Below are 19,277 nucleotides of genomic sequence, written 5' to 3' on the forward strand. Positions count from 1 at the left end.
TAGATATCATATGAAATCTGCTTTCTGCCTCTCATTTCATGTTGCTGTTACAAAATCTATAACTTGAATAAACCTAAGACCAAAGAATCTGTACATGGATGAGTGACGTTATGAGTGAATAACGTCAGTATTGTCATCTTGATTCAGAAAGTGGATCAACATGACCCCAACTCTACCTGTTAGTGTGGCTGTAGACCTCCAGGCTATTTTAAAATGTAAATATGCTGAGCGGCCTTGTACGGTTTTAAACCGTAGTAAAACATTTATATGATTAATATGTTCCTGGCCCCTGTTGGAACTCTTAAAGAGAACCATCTCAGAACACATTAAAGCAAAGGTGAACAATAATGTTCTTGTGCTGTTTGGCTGCAGGACTATATGATGGTTGTATTGAGGTCTATATTGAGCTCAGAAGTGATTTGTTACCCCACAGATAATCCGGGGTAAAGTTTCACAGGGCTTTGGGCCCCGCTCCATGGAGCTCTGTCTGGTCCTCTGTACTGTATTTCTATTGGCTGCTTGTCTAAAAGCCTCTGAATGCTCTTAACCAAGCCAAGGCTGCTCTTGATCATCTTGTCTGTTTTCACTTTTGTTTTTAGCCTGCTGACCCCCCCTTTATATCAGTTACACCCCCCCCCCCCCCCCCCTTGTTTGCTGCTTTCTTTCTTATTATTACTGTGTGGGGTGATTTCTGTTTTTTATATGCATGTGGGAGAGTGTGTCCCTATGATTAATGAGAAAAAGACCAATGACTAAGAAGATTAGCATATAAACTTTTATCAGTGAAAAAGATAAGGAAACAGAGGCAGAGGGCAGATTCTCTGCAAATACAGCCACCACCTCCAGTGGATTATAAGTGCTGATTGAAAGGAATTATATCACGAATCTATGAATTACATTTTTAGGAGAATGTTGCAGATTATACCTTTAAATTGAAAACCAGACTTGTGGCTAAGGCTGCAAGTATTGATTATTTTGATTTTCAATTAATTTGACAAATATTTTCACCCATTAATCAATCCTCAAATGACATTTTTTAATAACCCTACTGTCATAAAGTATGAAACAGACATGAAAATATTCATGTTTAAAAAGCTAGAATCAGAATTTTGGCTTTCTTTTTCTTTTCCACCTCCAGTCATATTTTAAACAATATAATGCTCTACAAGAAGTAATAAATTGTGACTGATGTGGTTATTTATTTATTTTTTTTACATAAGAAGTTGAAATACCTTGTCAGAATGGCTTACACATTACATATGACATCATACGCTTACACAAGGTGTTGTCAAATGTAAAAAAACAACTGGGGAAAAAAACATAAATTGCCTCCATCCTGCCTGTCTGGTGTAATCCAAGACTCCTAAGGTCCTAACATGCTGTTTACACACCATCACAACACACACACACAGTCCAGACAGTGTGCACACGCACTAAAGATCTACAGTGTATTTTAAAAACTGGTCACCATTCACTTCGATTGTTGATGACTCATGAGGATGAGTCGATAATGACTGAATTTTAATTTGTGGGTGAAATGTCCATTTAGCAAGGTCAAAAACATGATTTTCACTGAAGGGGATTTCTAATAACTGATTCATAATCAGTTAATCGTTGCAGCTCTAAACGTGACCTTAAAATTGAAAGAACATGTTTATCTTTTCATGTTTCAGTTTAGGAATGATTATTTTTATGTTCCACTCGTGCTCTCGTCGCCTGTCTGTTGTCATGCCAGTAAATCTCCCTGCATCGACCTGAAACTGGTGCAGGACTCTGCGTGTATGAGCAAGAAAGCTGCAACTCATTTATAGTTGTGTCTTTGGGAGTTTGTCTTTTCCACAGTCGGTTGTATGTCTGGTCTCTGTTATTACCATGATTTTATGGTTGTGATCTCTGGCAGCAGAAAATGCATTGTGACAGCTTGTCCACTCTAATATTTGCCTGTGTGTGTGTGTGTGTGTCTGTGTGAGTACAGGCCTCCTGGTCCACTGACGCTGGAGCACAAACACATTTCTCCTCTCACACAAACCAGTTTATTTACAGCGTTCTGTGTATTTGTGTGTGTGTGTGGGGAGACGGAGCTTCTCGCTGTCTGTGGGAATTTCAGCTGTGTATTTTACATAGTTACTTGAATCCAGACATATTGTTTGCTTGTGGATCATCATTCGAGTAAAGCTCAGACTCGGGCCTCCCCGCTCCGCGACCGTGCATTGATGCTGATTCGATATCGTTGCTGAGATAAATACAACAGTAAACAAAGCTGACAGAGCGAAGATTGCTCTCTGCATTCCAACCAAAGCCTGAAGCTTTATCTCAAGTCTGCGCCAACCCCTCACTTTGCACTACATGTGCTCTTTTACATGCAATAATGTTCATATCAATGCCACTTAGGTGCGTTTGGGGGGGGGAAAAGAGAACGACAGAGCTGCATGTTTATTTAAACTTTTTCCAGAAAGCCTCCATCAGCCTTCCTGAGGCCTTTCGAAATGTCAACCTTTATAAGTTATTAAAACAACTAGTTTATAAATGCATTAGAGTTATGAGGGCTGGGCTTTCCCTCAGTTTTTCTTTTATGGAGGTGGAATGTGGTATGTTTGCTTAAAGACACCTCGGCAGCGTTGCTTGTATAACCTATTGTCAGACCTTTTACAAGTTTGGATTATTTGATGAGAGGCTTATTGACAGTGAGTGTATTCACTACAGTAGATGGAGGTCGACACGCCCTCAGTTTGGAGAAGCAGCAGGAGTACTGGTGTAGGAAACGAAGCAATGTACTGCTGTGGACAGGGTCAGCAACAGAACTCATTTTAACCACCTAAAAGATTCTCTATCAGTTAAAGTCTATGATATATTCAGAATATTTTCAGCTCTTTACTTTGCCATCTGACAGTCAGACTCCTGTTATATGAGCCAGATATCACTCTCTCCAGACCAACCAGACTCCACTGGTGAAATCAGTCATTTTAACTCACAGAATTGAGAGTTGCTTGTTGCTGCTGCCTTCATCTGTTAGTTTGGTTGTGTCATTATGTGACTTCAGTGTTTTAAAGGGCTAGTTTGGATTCAACCAAATTCACACAATAACACAAACAAACTAACAGATCGAGGCAGCAGTAGACCGGCAGCTCCTGTCTTCTGTGAGGTAAAATCACTGATTTCTGAAGTTGAGAAAACTCAAATTTTCAAGGCAACATACTGTAAAAGATTTTTGACTTTTGAACCCAACTCAAATTCTTGTTCACGGCTCACTATGACCAGTTTTTGAATTACATTACATTACAGAACTCAAAAACTCAAGTTTATCTAAAGAAGAAATGTGCATAATTTCAAGTAAAGATCACAGGTAAAACTTTTTAAAGTTTATTTCAAAAGTCAAAAGTTTGAGTTTGGCTCAGCTGTGAACCCACAAACCTGACCAGGCCTTTTCACTTACACCTCCTCCTCCACCTCCTCCCCCTCCTCCTCTCTCCTCTGTCCTCCTCTGTGACCCCTACCCCTTTTACCCCATCTAATCTGCTCCGACACGACCTCTGACCTTTGTCCTCCAGGCAGCAGAGTCCTGTCAGACAGAGAGACTCTCATTAGAGAGCAGACACACAAACACACACTCTTATATAATATCTCCAGTCCTGCATCAAATGTTTAGGGACATTTTCAGATTTTTATTTAACTTTGATTATTTTTGCACTTGTTTCAGTGAGAATGTGAAGTTAATCCTCACACTTCATCTGTGTGTGTCGGGTCATAAGAGGTGAGGAGTATGTCATATCCAGGTTGAAGGAGGTTTTAAAACCTTCGCACATGACTCACTTTCCTACCATGACAGTGCCTGCTGCTAACTTGAACCAGAGTGTGTGTGTGTGTGTCTGTGTGTGTGTGTTTTCACTTTGAGATCTCTGCAGTCTTGTGATCATGTGTTTGGCAGACCAGACCTCTTCCCTTTAGGAGCGACTTGATTTAGACGAGCAGAGTTAAATAAAAACTTTTATTGGCCCTGAGGCTGAATGGCGGTTACAGCAGCAAGACCGCCAGCGTTAAATATAAAGTTTGTCACTTTATTGACAGTTGTGTGTATCTGTGAGTGTATACATACGCACAGGAACACGTGATCGTGGCACATGGCGCAGCATATGTGCATACACTCAGATGCATGTGTTTATTTCTGGCTGCAGCAGGGAAAGCAAACATAAAGGCTGGATTTGTTTGTGTAGAGAATATTTGGCACATTTCCATCTTCTTATCAGAAGGTTTGACTGTACACACTCTCTCCACCCCTCCTCCTCATCTGCTTCTCTTTGTTTCCTCTGTCATTTTTATTGAGGGAGAGTATTTGGAAGAATTTAATCACGACTGAGTATCAGGTAGTTTAATGAGCTGAAATTCAAGTGGGATCAAAGTGAATCCACTGGCAGTCCTGTTTATTATTATCCTCTGACAGTGATTCATGACAGCTGTTAGTTTTACACTCTGCATCTCTATACAGTGTACTCACTCAGAACAGTTCAGCTTCTTTCCAGCACTAAGGGCTCAGGCTGGTTATCGATCAGATTTCCCAAACTGATCCGATTCACGAGCTCCTGATTCGATATCTTTATTGATTTGGTTGGGGATATTTCAGCTAAAGTACCAGTTTTTCTTGGATATGAAAGAGAATTTTAGAGAACTAATGCTGTAAATTGTAGAAGGAACCTTCTAACCTGATGCATTATTAAAAATTAGGGTTGCAAAGTCTAAACTCTGTCCTTAATTGATCATTGGTAATATTAACAATCAATCAATCGATTAATCATACTTATGAGATCTTAAAAGTTTTGCATATATTGAACGAGCCCTCAATCAAACCTTTATTTCTACAGCAAGTTTCACTTAGAACCCTCTGTGAGAGGTTCTCCAGAGATCCTTTTTATGGTAGAATGATTCTACCTAGAACCATCTGTGGAGGTTCTATGCAGAACCTTTCTACCTTTCTAAGGGTGCTACCAAGAATCCAACCAGGGGTTCTACTGAGACTGTTTTTATGTTCCAAGGGTTTTATCTAGAACCAAACTAGGGTTTCTTCTGAGAACCTTTTTATATTCCAAGGGTTTTATCTAGGATCAATCAAGAAGTTCTACCGAGAACCGCTTAATATTATGTACAAAGAACCCTTGACAAACTAAATTTGAACAATCTTTGAAGAACTCTTTCTTCCACAAAGGGTTCTTTGAATGCGAAGGGTTCACCTAGTCTTACGAAGAACCCTTTACAAACCCATTTTGACTCATTTCCAAAATGGGTTCTTCACAAGCAAATTGTTCTCGGTAGAACCACAGCCCTTTAGGAAGAACCCCTTTGGAACCCTTATTTCTAAGAGTATAGCCTGTGAAACATTTAAAGGGCGACATATTTCAGATTTTTATTTGATAATGGGTCAATTACATTTTACATGATTGATCAAAAACGATTAATCGATCATTTATTGTTATTACTATAAAAAATATTAATGTTTACATTAAGAATTGATCCCAAAGCAGTTATGTTATCTGTGTTTCCCTGCCATTGTTTTTTGTGAATTCGTCATTGTAAAACGTTTTTATTCCGAGACTTTTATTTTGAATATTTATTTTGAATATTGTTTCCTTCCTTCCTGCTCACACAAGACTGTGTTAAAACTGCAGGCTGGTCCACACATCCATGGGAGAAAAAGACATGTATTAAAATATCAATTTCAGGATTTTATGACCGTTGAAAGACAAATTGATTGATAGATTTTTTTTTATTATTATACCCAGCCCTATTAATGGGACTGTTAGTGTTTATTTTTTAGGACAAAGGTCACATTTTCAAATAGTTTTCTGCTTTCTGGATTCTGTTGGTGTTTTCGCCGCCCTCACTTCCATCCTCCACTTCATTATTTATGTCTCTCTGCATGAGTTTTTTCCAAAGATCAAGAGGGCCAGTCGACAGTAATTCTCCCTCGTAATTCACCTTCAGCATAATTTTTTCCTCTTTTTTTAACCACTTTTATATACAGAAACCAGGGTTTTAAAACTGCTTTCAAGTTAAATGTCATGTGAAGATTGATCATTTAAATGCTCACATTCTGCTGTGTGCACTTTTACTTTTGGCCTAAGATCTTATTTTATTTGTTATTTTCTTATGGCACCAGCTTGATGAACAGAACTCATAGACTGATGCAAATTGTTTTTGGAAATATGAATCACGACGTACATTCTCTCAAAGTGTTTGAGTCAACTTTTTCACACGGTCTGGTGTTAAAAAGCAAATAAAAACTGCAATAAATCATAATATTGAATCACATTACATGTAGAATCACAGTATTTAAGAATTGCAATACATATTGAATTGAATTAAATTAAAGTATCGTAGTAGTATTGAATCAGGTGTATGTCTTAGTAAAATTCAAGCCCGTTCTGTCTCTCTTTCTGTCTCTCCTCAGGATGACAGGCCGAGAGTTTTTCACTCGTTTTCCGGCTCTCTATCCGTTCCTTCTGAACCAGCTGGAGGAGGCTGCAGCCACGGTGGAAAGGTGAGGTGGTCCTCCTTAATCCACGCACACATGTACACTCCACATTCAGCCCTTTCCATGACTTTTCACACTTACTTAATGCCATTAAAGGTTTAATTTTACTCACATTTAAGCCATACGAGACAGGTTTTTTGTTTTCTTAAGCTGATTAAGTTGTGGTGCTTTTGTGCTGGGAGACTTCCTGCAGTAACAAGAGGGAAGAGGTGAAGCCAGTGACACTTTTTGTTGGTCTCAAAATGAGATTTTATCAAGTGGGAACATGAACTATGAACTCAATCAAGTAGCATTCTCCTGTTGAGCTCTCATGTGGGACTTTTTTTTTTTTTTTTTTCACTTTCTCAACTGACAGACTATTTGCTCAAAGCGTAAGACTTTATGACCAAATGAAATAAATGTCTTGTAGAGAATTAGTTTTGTTTTTTTGCAGCGGGGAGTTGAGTCTACTGAGGTTCATTGGCCTTATCGTCTTTAGCTCAGCCCAGACTCCCTTTTTAAAAGCGTTTGAGTCGTCCAACAGCTCCCCGGGCGGCCTTATCTTAATATGGATCCAATTAATTGAATGCTTTTTCAGACTGGCTCTTTCACAATTCCCCTCACTCCCTTCGACCCTTGTTAAAACATTTGCAAATTTCCCACGGAACCAGATCTCGGCTCTTTGACTTCCCACATCATCTTTGTGTATCGCGCCACCCAAACAGACCAACCGCACCACACTGTAGCAATACACAGCAGGACGGGAGGTAAGAGAGCTGCTGTTAGTGGTTTTAGAGAGTCTTGTGGAAGTTATAGTACAAGTGCATTTCCAAAATAGGTCACAATATGTGAAGGATTATAGAAGTGAGATTTGGAGCTATGTATATACATTATGTAGCCTACTATGTAATCCATCCAGCCTCCGCAAAATGTTCTCCCCAAACAGGAGAATTGTGAATGAAAAACAATCCTGCATCCTGAGATAATTAAGGGATCAAAAAACTGACAAACACACAGTTTGAAAGAGTATTTAAAGTTCACAAATCCACAAAAATGCACACAGAGCAAAGGTAGCTATAATGTACGTGACTATGGGCAGGCCTCAGGAGTAATGGGATTACATAATCTGGATACAAGTAAAACTAACTGTATTCCATTACAGATAAAAAATGACATAATTTGACTACAGATACATTTAATAAAAGTATAACGTTACTGGCAGGATTTCAACTTTAAAATATATTTTTAAATGTCTCACAGCAGCACTCTGGTCTCAGTGAAACCAGGAAATCTAACAGCTGCCAGTCCAGTTCATCATGGCCTCTAGAGAAAAAAATATTTCACTGGGTGACAATTTCACCATTTTTTGTCTTGAAATCAATCAATCAATCAATCAATCAGTGGCAAAGCAAACAATGGAAAATATTGCTGGACAAACTAATGAAGCTGCAACAAACATAAAACATAATATCAGACTAAACAAGGTCATAAACCAATGTAATGCAAAGTAATCAGGTTACATTACTTTACTAGCGTGATTCTTGGATAGGTTACTGAGTACATTTTTTAACAGGTAATTAGTAACTGTATCCGATTACATTTTTAAAGTAACTCTCCCAACCCTGTTTATAAGGAACATACGCTCTGTGTTCCTCTGACGTTCTCACTGTGGCATGAAAAGAAGGAAAGTTTGTTCGTCTGCACGTTATGTTAGAACCTAGACTTGTGACTTTAAAGGGATAGTTCACCCAAAAATAAAAATATTAGCTAAACACTACTACACACTGTATACAAGCAAATGGTAAAATATTAATACCATGTATAAATCAAATTGTAAAAAGTCAAATGTTTTAATAACAGGTGGAAGCAAAGTGAGTCAAATGACAGCCGGTCTGTAAAGCAGATATACATCACACTTCATTGTAAACACATTTTTTATTTTATTTCATTTAACCTGTATTTAACCAGGAAGAATACCATTAAGATTAAAAATCTTTTGTTCTAGTGAGTCCTGGCCAAGACAGGCAGCAATAAAAAATAAGAACAGATCATTAAAAACAGATCCGAAACAAACAGACAGCGTAACAATAGATAACATCCCAAGGAAAAAGAGGAGTACAAGCCATGTATCCAAGAGTTTAAGAGTTTAAGCAATGACACCTCAGTGTTTCTGCCTCTAAATCTTTCAAAAATGGATTTAAAACCATGAAGAGAAATGTATTAAGTTACTGTTTTCCAGTCTGATAGAGTATCTGATCTGGTCTGCAGTGTTTGTTGGCTTTCCTTTATCATTGAGACTAAACCCAAAATTCTGGAGCAGGAGCACTTTTCTTTCTGTTTTAGAGAAAAATGGTCTTTTTTTTCTATTATTTCCACCAGTAGTAGACCGTTCTCATCCTGTGTTTTTGGATCTTACTGTGGACACAAACAGAGCTCATGTTCTCTTTGTTTTAAATTTCACCTCTGGGATTTATTTTTGGTGTCATCTTCTTCACTCCTTTCTGTGGCGGGCGACTGTCCTCCAGTCACACTGTGCATGTGCCAGAGTTATAATTTTAGATTTTTCTTTTCTTTTTTATTTTTAATTCATTTTTCATTTTTGTTTTCAGTTCAGTTGAGGTTCAGTTAATCTCCAGAGTGTTTTTATTCATTTCAGTTTAGTTACTATTGTTAAAAAATGTGAAGTTTTCATTAGTTTCCATATTAGTTTTAGGTTGTTTTTTTAAGTAATTATATCGGTGTATGTCAGAGGCAGGACTTAAGAAATGCAGAGTAAGTATTACAATACAAACACAACACACAGTTTGGCCTGAATGATTTTGAAAAATATTCCGACTTCTTTGGCTGATATTGCAGTATGATTTTTGATACTGCAGCAAATTATAATTTTTACATTTTTATTCTTATTTTCATTGAACATTAAAATGATTACGCTCAGATTTTTGCAGGGATTTCTACCAAACAAAGACATTTTCTGTAGAATATGAAATAGGAATAGATGATATTGAATACGTAGGCCAGGAAATCTCTGCAGCACAACAATATTTAATGTAAAATGGCATTTTGACACACATTTCACCTTTATGAAATATTGATCAGCCTTAGCAGCAATGCCTCCTCATGATTGAAGAATAAAACAAAAGACAGTTCCTGTATATTTTTCATTAAATTTTAGTTAGTTTTACAATCATCTCTGTTGGTTCTGAAGTTTTTAGTTTTTGAAAGCCTAGTTTTGTTTTTCTAGTTTAGATTTACTTTAGTATAAGAACCTTGGTTTGTGCAGCTGCTTTTCAAATTTGATTTTGTGATGAAAAAGCAGGAGCCCTCAGCACACAGCTAAAGATCTTGACTTCTTGTTTGTGTGTTTTATAAGGCCTGTAGATTCATACATTTCAATTTCCTAATCACATTATCTCAGCATAGCAAACCTAACCATGTTATCTCTGAGATTATTTCAGGTCAGTGCTCATATTTTAAACTGCTCTGCAGTGATTTGTGTTTGTCTTATCTGCCTCTGCATTCACTTCCAAAGAAAACAGTTTCGGTATCATATTCCAAGTACTTTTCTCTAATTTTTAAACAAAATCGATGATTTATTTGCCTGAGAGCGTACTAAATGTTGAGCTAAAGCTTTTGTTTACTTTAGAGCTTCTTGTGTGTCTCTGCTACTGTGTTCACTGCTTTCTAAAAGAAAAAGAAAAATACTTCAGGTCAGCGCTCTGTTTCCACTCTCTTTAAAAGATGTAAAACAAAAATAACCCTTTCATCAAACAAGCGGGTGCCGGAGATGATTGAGGAGCTCAGGGAGGGACGTCCATGGAAGACCTCAGCGTGGAATTTAAGAGCACCATTAAATGCCACTGAGTCTCTTTTTCATCCTGTCAAGTGTTTCGGCCTCCAGCTGTATCCCAACAAGCTCTAATGTGTTTGCAATTGCCCTTTATCTGCCCCCCCACCCCCTCCCACCCCCCTCTCTGACATCACATCCTGTCCCGCTGTGCTCGAGTAAACTGTGACACTAAACACATCGGACCACTTACTAATTGGGCTGCTATTACATTTCCCATCATGCCGATCTACTGTGGTCCCGGTGGATGGTTCTGTGTGTGTGTGTGTGTGTGTGTGTGTGTGTGTGTGTGTGTGTGTGTGTGTGTGTGTGTGTGTGTGTGTGTGTGTGTGTGTGTGTGTGTGTGTGTGTGTGTGTGTGTGTGTGTGTGCGTTGAATGAAGTAATGAAAAGCACAAGTTGTTTTCGCAGGGGGTCTGTTGTTCTGTCTCCGTTCTCCTCACGACTAATGACAGGGCCCGAAGGACACATCGCTCTCCCGACACACACACACACACACACACACACACACACACACACACACACACACACACACACACACACACACACACACACTCATAAAAGCAGACCTTACATACTTACAGACCCACACAAAGCTTAACTGCAGGCGCTCCCTACATTGTAATCCAGGGCAGGAATTATACCACAGCCAAACGCCCAGTGCCATGGATGCCCCACAGTGTGGCCATAATGCCCCGTCTGCCCACACCGCCAGTTTGTCGAGGCCTGTTTTGAACTGGTTCTTCTCACGCGGGACACACTGCAGCTTGTGTGGAACCTCTTGCGATTAGTTTCAGCGCCCTCAGGCAGCAACTACTGATTATTTTCATGGTTGATTACTCAGTCAATTTTCTTTTTTTCTTTTTTTCTTGACTAATCAATCGCAGAATTTTGCCTTTTTTTCCTTAAAAAATTACTCAAACAAATAAATTGATAATCAAAATACTTGGTGATTCACTTTCTAATCAGTTAATCTTTGCAGCTCTAATTAACAGGTTACTAGGGATGACTCTATTCTACATTTATTACTGATATCAATACTACAACCAGGCTGTTATATTTTTATGTTTTGTCACTACAGAAACACGAGGTAATTGCTAAAGTATGATAAGGTTGTCTGACATTGACTGCGGTTATTTATTAGCCTGATTAATAGTTTATAGTCTAACAATCAGGGTTCAACATTCAACATCTACTTGCCTAAAGTCAGTTTTTACTCACGCCTGAACAAAGTGTTTTATTTATTGGCTTTTTTCAAAAAAGGGCAGAGACTAAGTTTGTCATGTTTAATATGGGGCTGCAGTTTTGTCCAAAATCCAGATATTCAGTTTAATATGAGAAAAAAGGAGAAAAAGAGTCTGAAAACAGCATTTTCTGCTATTTGTGGATGAAAAATTACTTGATTATCAAAATAGTTTAATAGTGCATTTTTTTACCTTTTTTTTTTTTACCCATGGCATTTGGCAGCAGGCAGTCCTGATTGTTAAGCTGTGAATAATGTGTGTTTGTATTGTTAACTGATGGTGGCTGATCAGGCTTGCTATCAGCTAACTGCTCTAATACTGTTTTGTCTTCATATAATGTAATTGTTACTCATTGTTATTGCTCAATTGGTTTTGCCCTCTGTGTTCTGCATTTTGGCTGCGATGCCCCAATAAATTTGTTTTTATCAAAGGCCAGAGTAGCCTTGCTCTAAAAATGACTTCATTCCAGGCCTGTTTTAAACAATATTTTCCCATGAACTTTAGCAGCGTTACTTTAGTGGTATGTAATGTGAAAATATCGAGTGGTTTGTTCAACCAGAATGAAGTAAAAATCATCCTACTCCAGCAGATATAAAACCTGGGGAGTGGATGTCTGCTCCACTCATTCTCAGAAGCAGTAAAACTGTTCTGAAGGCGATGCGTGGTCCTTCTCCATATTGTCCCGGGATTCAAACAGTTTCGTCATTTTCCTTGTACTTTGTTGCTGCAGTTCTGCTCTCTTTCTCCATTTTCCTCCCTCCTGCCTTCGCTGTGAGTGTGTCAGAGTGAAACTGTGAAACCGCTGGCAGAGACGGTCAGTTTCCATTCTGACTCAGTTGGCAGTGATGAGATCTGGTTGGAGGAAAAGAGGGAGGTGAAAGGCTCGGCTCAAGGACGGATGAGGAGATGACTGTGCTCGAGTGTGGGTGGTTTATGCAGTGTGTATTAAAGTTTGGAATTTTGATTGCATGCGTCAGCCATATTACTGTTTAATCCTGATTCAAGTGATGGACCACTACCAAAACTTTTCCAAAACTTTTTCATGGTTGGACTTTTTTCCCCCCTGTCATTAACTGTATCTTAACATAGAGTAACTGCATCTTAATAGGAAGCTCAGGATGAGGTTTGTTTTTCAAAATAAAAGCCCCAACAGCCAGTTTGTTAACAGGAAACTATGAATGGCCCTAGATGAACCTCAGTGATACAGCTTTTGATATTAATCCTTACTTAGTGGTGGAAATAGTATTAGGATACAAAGCTAGCATTAGCCACAGTTGCTTGCGAAATTTTCTAGTTTCTTTGACACCACTCTTGCAACTGTATGTCAATTAAGATAAAAAAAAAATAAATGACTACAGTATTTTGACATTATGGGAAATACACTGTCTTCTTCTCTCTTCTTTCTTGCTGAAAGTTAGATGAGAAGATTAATAGTGTGCTAGCAGGATTCCAGTAAAGACTGGCATTGAGAGGAGTTACTCCACGTTAAACCACAGCTGACAAACTAGATGTAACGTGTTAATTAGTGAGATTTAGAGGCGTCTGAGGTGGACTTTATTCCAACTTTGGCTAGCCGTTCCAGTCTTTATGCTAAGCTAAGCTACTCATGTGCTGGCTCTACCTTCATGTTTAGCCTACAGACATGAGAGTGGGGTCAGTTTAATCACATCACTCTCAGCTAACAAGCTAAGCAAAACTCCCAAAATGTCAAACCATGCTTGTCAGAACTCCTCAAGCAGGTCACATTCTTGGAAAAATCCAAGTTGTTTATAGTCATACATTATAAAAATCATTGTGTCTGATACCCAGATATGAACACTGTATATTGACATAACTAAAACTATGCAGGATAACAGCTGAGATTTGATTCACATACTTCCCAGTGTGTTTACAACAGCCCTTCTCTGGTCAAGTTGAGTTTATTTGTATGGCCTAATATCACATGCTGCACAGTTTTAATAGACTTTACAGGCCTTCATCAGCTGTGGTTCCAAACCAAAGTCATGCTCTCTGAAGGCGTCAGTACGCCTGTGCTTCTGAGGAGATACTGTCCAAAACTGTGCACTATGAGCCCAATTTGTATGATTTATTGCGTCTCGCCCCTCGCTGCAGGCATGTTCAGACTGCACTTCTTATGAGCTAGATCATTGGAAGCATAATGAACACTTGAAGCACTTTTTAATGCCAATGTTTGAACTGATTGTTATGTATCATAAAAACTTAGACCCTACCCGACTTTCATGGTTGCCTATTTGTGGACTGATTTCTATGTAGAGGACTCAGGGCATTTTTATTTCTAAAAATCCACAGGATGTGACATTTATACACACTCCCGTGCCTCGTCTCTCTTCAGCTCCCCTACAGCCCCCACGGTGTGCAAGACAAGCTAATGTTAGCTTAGAAACGAAGGCTGCTAACATCAATAAATAATCAGCACCCGTCACAAAACAAACCTAAATTTACTTTCCTCATCTGTCAACATGATGCTGCTCAATCATGTTTAGACTCATGTATGTCATGTCACTATGTTAGTCAGTACCCAGGATGCTCCTGCAACGCTCGTGCCAACGGAGTGCAAATATTCATTACAGCTGCACCGCTAATCGCAATATTATCGAATCTGCAGTGTGGCCAGGTGCAATATCTAAATCACAGAACCAGAACCAAATCACAATTTTTTGAAAAATGTGTGAGACATCAGCATTATTATGAAGTTCTGTCGAGCTGCAGAGATGTCCTGACCTAAAAATCTTGTTCTCCAGATGAAAGAGAACATAAATATCACATAATCACACTTTTAGTAGATTTTTTTTCAGTAAAAGTGAGAATTGTGATGCAAAAATGATCATTCCCACAATATCACAATCAATTTCAGTCAAAATAATCGCAACATGACCTGTTTACCATATCGTGCAGCCATAGTACGCATGCAAGCAGCAGGATGCTGACTGAAGTTTACTTGATGGCCGGTGTCATTGATATCAAAGGTTTCCTGATTCCACATAGTACCATTTAAGAAGTCAAGGAAAACTTCCCCAAAACCTTGATATATCAGGAGTCTAAGAGAAAACTCCAAGAAGTTGAACACTGATACAGATTCAATGAAAAGCTAAAAGCTGCTCTGTTCACTGCTACTTTCAGGTGACATCAGTGTTAAACTGTTAAACTGACCAGCTGTTTTTGTGTGTTTAGTGACAGTGGACAGGTGAAGCTTCACCCGAGTCTGTTCTTGCTGCTGCTGGTGCTCAGTCGACTCTACCCTTCCCCCATGGACGGATCGTCCTCACCTCTGGGACTCGCTCCTTTCATGCCCTTCATCATCAGGTGGGTGCCAGTGCTACACACACAAGCATACACTCATTCATTGTACATACACTGGATATGATTTTCTTTTTGTTTTATTCCTCTACATTCTGAAAGAAAACTCATTTAATCACATACTTTCCACTTTCATGTGAAACAAAACAGCCAAACAGCAGTCGAGAAAACAATCTCACAAGATCAAGTATTATCTGTTTAAATTTCATTTCATTTATTATTATACAAGAAAATATTAACATTAACATAAGTCAGTTACAAGTAAACAGGCTTGACTCAAGTCAACAAATAACAAAAAAAAAAGACACACTTTTGTCTTCAGATCTTACACTTGGGTAAAATGCCACCAAAACTTCTCAGCTTCCCTAAAGCAGACTTGTTTAGAATATTGCTGGTCACCAGCAAAAAGCCATTATGAAAAAATGGTCATGTCAGGGTCCACCCACTTTAGAAAACCAGTTTAATGTCCTGTATGATATTTTTGCGATGGAAAAACTAACATTCTCAAAGCAGACATGTTTGATGAATGTTGGAAAGGATTGATTGAGCTTATTAACACATATAGAAAAGACTGCAGGCGACAGTGTCCTGACTGTATTGTACCCCTGGTTTTCTCATACAGTTTTCTTTCTTTTTCTTTTCTCCTCTTCTTTTCCCTGTTTTGTTCTTTTCTGTTTGCTGTTGTGTGTTGTGCCTGCTGACCTTCTACTTAGATGAAAAGAAATTTTCTTGCTAAATATAGTTGTACTTGAACTGATGCGCATGTTATTTGGATGAATGTTTTTTAGGTGGTTAAAATACATTTTACTTCTGACCCTGTCCACTTTTTTATTTTTTGCCAATGTTCCTCTCTGATCCAAACCGCTGTCTACTGCAGCTAATCCATTGACAGACAATCAGCAAGTACCTCATATAACCCCACTTGAACCTTGCATCATAAAAGAGTAACCGTGAAGGAGAATTTCAATCTCAGCAGAGCTGCTCAATGACCAGCAAATGCAGCATTTGAATGGATGTAATGCTCAGCCTATCAGCAGCTCCACACTTGACTGTCAATGAAAATGTATTTCCAGTCATCTCGAATGCTCATATAGAGGTTAAAAAGAAACACTGGCACGAGGAATGTCCCATCAAATGGAAGAGGGTCACACACCTGCTCTCTCAGCCACGATAAACCTCTCAAACAACGTTTCTCTGAACCAGAACTCATTCTAAGTATAGAACAATCACCAAGACAAAACACCTGCAGTCTAAACTGCACTGTGTGTGTGTGTGTGTGTGTGTGTGTGTGTGTGTGTGTGTGTGTGTGTGTGTGTGTGTGTGTGTGTGTGTGTGTGTGTGTGTGTTCTTGTTTTGTTTGCACAGGTGCTTCTGCATCTTTTATATGAACTTATGTTTCTCATTGTTTCTTTGCTGCATTTTTTTTAGCATTACACTCCCAAAAGTCAAGCTTGTATGTCACCATCCAGGAAAATGGCTAAAAATCAGAAACTTTAAGTCCGTGTGTGACTTTGTTTTAGTTTCTGTTTCTGCACACTGAGACAAAACACCCATCTAGTTGTAGTTGGTGTCTGCTGCGAGTTTCTGTGTCACTGCCTGTTCTGTCTTGTGCCACGGTGGTTGATTAGATTGTGACTGGTTTTATCTGAACTCCACTCGCCGTTTACTGGGGAGTAAACCTTGCAGGCGAATGGGAAACTGCGGTTACAGCCTTCATTTTTTACATTCCTGAGATGGATGAAGCTACAAATATTATTGGTACGTGTTCATCTGCTGCACCTGCAAATAGAAACAGAAGTGAAGCTTGAACATCTTACACACACATGCATTTGTGTTACTGTTCTTATGAGGACGTAACACGTTCCCTTTTCACAAACTTTAACCCCCATCACAAGCACAGACTTTTACTCTTAATCTTAAAGGGGTAGTTTGTATTATCTGAGATGGAAAAAGGCAATTCATTAAAAAAACTGAAAGATGAATTTGCCTTTATTTTGCTCATTTAATCCAAAATCACTGTTTAATTTTCCAAACTGCAACTGCTGTATGTAAAGTCAAAACATGGTGGATTCAGTGCAGTGTTCCCACCTAGTAGCACCGCAAGAAAATTTTAGTTATAACTTTAGCTGATGAATCATGTTATTATTAGTGTTTTTTAATTAACTGATCTCTTGGCAAGGAATCCCTGTCCTAACACTTTAAAAGCCCAGACTTGTTTCAATGAAGAGAAAGACAAAATGAGAGAAAGAGGGATTAAAATAGGAATGAAAATATTTCTGATCTGAGTTAGTGTTTTTACTATGCTGTTAAATGTATGTGTACATCCTATACTTGTGTATGGATCACTTTTGTACGCTATTAAATGAAAAGTTTTGCTTTGCATGGGAGTCTAAGAGGTGTGGAATATTTACCCACAAGTCTGGGGATATAAGTTCAGTTTTGGAGGCGTTGCTTCCAGCGTGACCTGACATGCCAACAAACACAGCTGGTGATGTTTTGTGGATGGAAAGCTGGCAAAAGGGGAAGATAATGTGATCCTCCTCACGTTATGCTCTCCTGGTGCAGCTCATCCTCTCAGGTGAACAGGAGGGCGTCGACTTGACCCCTCCCCCAAAATGTAAGCTTTTTATTTTGTAGATTCAAGCCCTGTAGTGTTATGTATGAAGGAAAGATTATTTCCACTTCGAGTTATGACTGAAATATGTGAAGTTTAGTTCATCTGCACTGTAAACTGCCCTGTCAGAGGAAAGTCTGTTGAGCTAAATGCAGCACATTTTACAGATGGTCTGTTGTAAGCCAGGGTTGTGTGTTTGTGTGTCTGAGTTTGTGTGTGTGTTTGGGAGGAGGAGGAGATGGAGGGGGAGGCGGGGGTTAGCCTGAGACCTTGAGGTTGGAATGCTCTACTGACGGTTTAGATAACAGAACTTGAGTGTGGGTATTTTTTCATCCATGTGTCTATTATTACTGTGTGTGTGCTCATAGATGGTAAATGTTGGTAGCACACACACACACACACACACACACACACTCTCACATTCCTCAGTCCAGCACTTTGGTCCAGATTTGGTCCCAACAACTGCTGAATGTACTAAAAACCAAAATTAAATTATTTTGTGGTTTTGAATGAAATGTCTCGATAATAATAGTTGGATCGATTTGAACATTTTGAAATTTAAAACACACATTCATGCCCCCCAGGATCAATTGTGACTACTTGTCAGGTGATCATATGGACATTGAAGACGTCTTCACTCGCTGTAATCTTACCTCCTGTTCTTACTGGTCATTAAAGGATCCATTCCTGATGTCATTTCGGTGTAAGTGATGGGGGACAAACGCCACAGTTTTTGTACCATCCTTTCTAAAGTTCATTGAGTGTTTTCACGGTGCGTCATCAATCCGGATGTTGGCTGTGTTGGAAATACTGACTTTAAACAACGCATCTGAACTTGCTGCTGTTCCTGATTATTGACTGCCTTCAAATAGGGTGGTAAAACAAAGTAGTTCAGTATGTTGGGATAGGAAATAGAGGACAACATTGTTGGGTTGTTATTCAAGCATGAAGGAGTAAGGAGTTGTACGGATCTTCACCAAAATGTCACACCCCTTTCCTCTGTCCGAGGCCTTCTCTGTAAGTTTTACACATTTCCTGTGGTTTAGACTTGATTTGAATATTCAGCATGTAATCCATATCTGGGTAAAACAAGTCAAGTGGATATCTTCCTATATTACAGTCTTTTAGTCTGAAATTCATTCTCGCTGTTTGATTCCATTGGGCACGGCAAGTCTGCGTCATGGTTTTGATCCGTCCAGCACACAACATGTATGTCTCCACCAGCAGCGTTTCAGAAGTGTTTCAGCAGCGGAGCGTTTTGTCTGCTTGATTATGTTTACTTACACAGATTTTTTTGATTAGTTCTTCTTCCCTTCTGCTTCTAACATGGATAAGTAGGTTTCATAGTTGAATAGTTGACTGGATTCTCTCTTCTTTTTCTGTATCTGTCTTCCTGCCTGCTCGATCTGCTAATTGAGGTGTCATCCGTCGTAACGTATTTGAACATCCTGTGGTGCTGCATGTGGAATCACAAGCACTGTGTAGAATGGCTGTCATCAGTTCTGAGTGACATGGCGTGGCCATAACCCGACGCAGCCGTGCCTGATGCTTTTAGCTGTTAGTGTTTCTATCTCGCAAACTGCAGTTCAGCAAGGAAACACTGTCTGTGGAAATACAGAGAGAGAATTATAAACCAAAAAGGCAAACCTGTGAAGATAAGCTTTTGAATAAACAAACTCAGTCTGCTTGTACATGTTTGAAGAGTTCACACGTAGAGATCTAGTGCAGATTTGCAAACTTTGCCTCTGATGTT

The 19,277-nt window shown here is 39.0% G+C and overlaps 1 protein-coding gene across 1 annotated transcript in view; it reads left to right on the forward strand.

The window, feature by feature from the left end:
• thada (THADA armadillo repeat containing) overlaps nucleotides 1–19,277 on the forward strand; it is a 125,559-nt gene that overhangs the window by 39,499 nt on the left and 66,783 nt on the right. Inside the window, exons 26-27 of the mRNA XM_084735408.1 lie at nucleotides 6,440–6,529; nucleotides 14,785–14,916. Coding sequence (XP_084591534.1) covers nucleotides 6,440–6,529; nucleotides 14,785–14,916 — 222 coding nt within the window. The remainder of the gene's footprint in view (nucleotides 1–6,439; nucleotides 6,530–14,784; nucleotides 14,917–19,277) is intronic.

Source organism: Lutjanus erythropterus, chromosome 14 (genome assembly GCF_056507025.1).
Source record: "Lutjanus erythropterus isolate fLutEry1 chromosome 14, fLutEry1.hap2, whole genome shotgun sequence".
NCBI classification, from domain to species: domain Eukaryota; kingdom Metazoa; phylum Chordata; class Actinopteri; order Lutjaniformes; family Lutjanidae; genus Lutjanus; species Lutjanus erythropterus.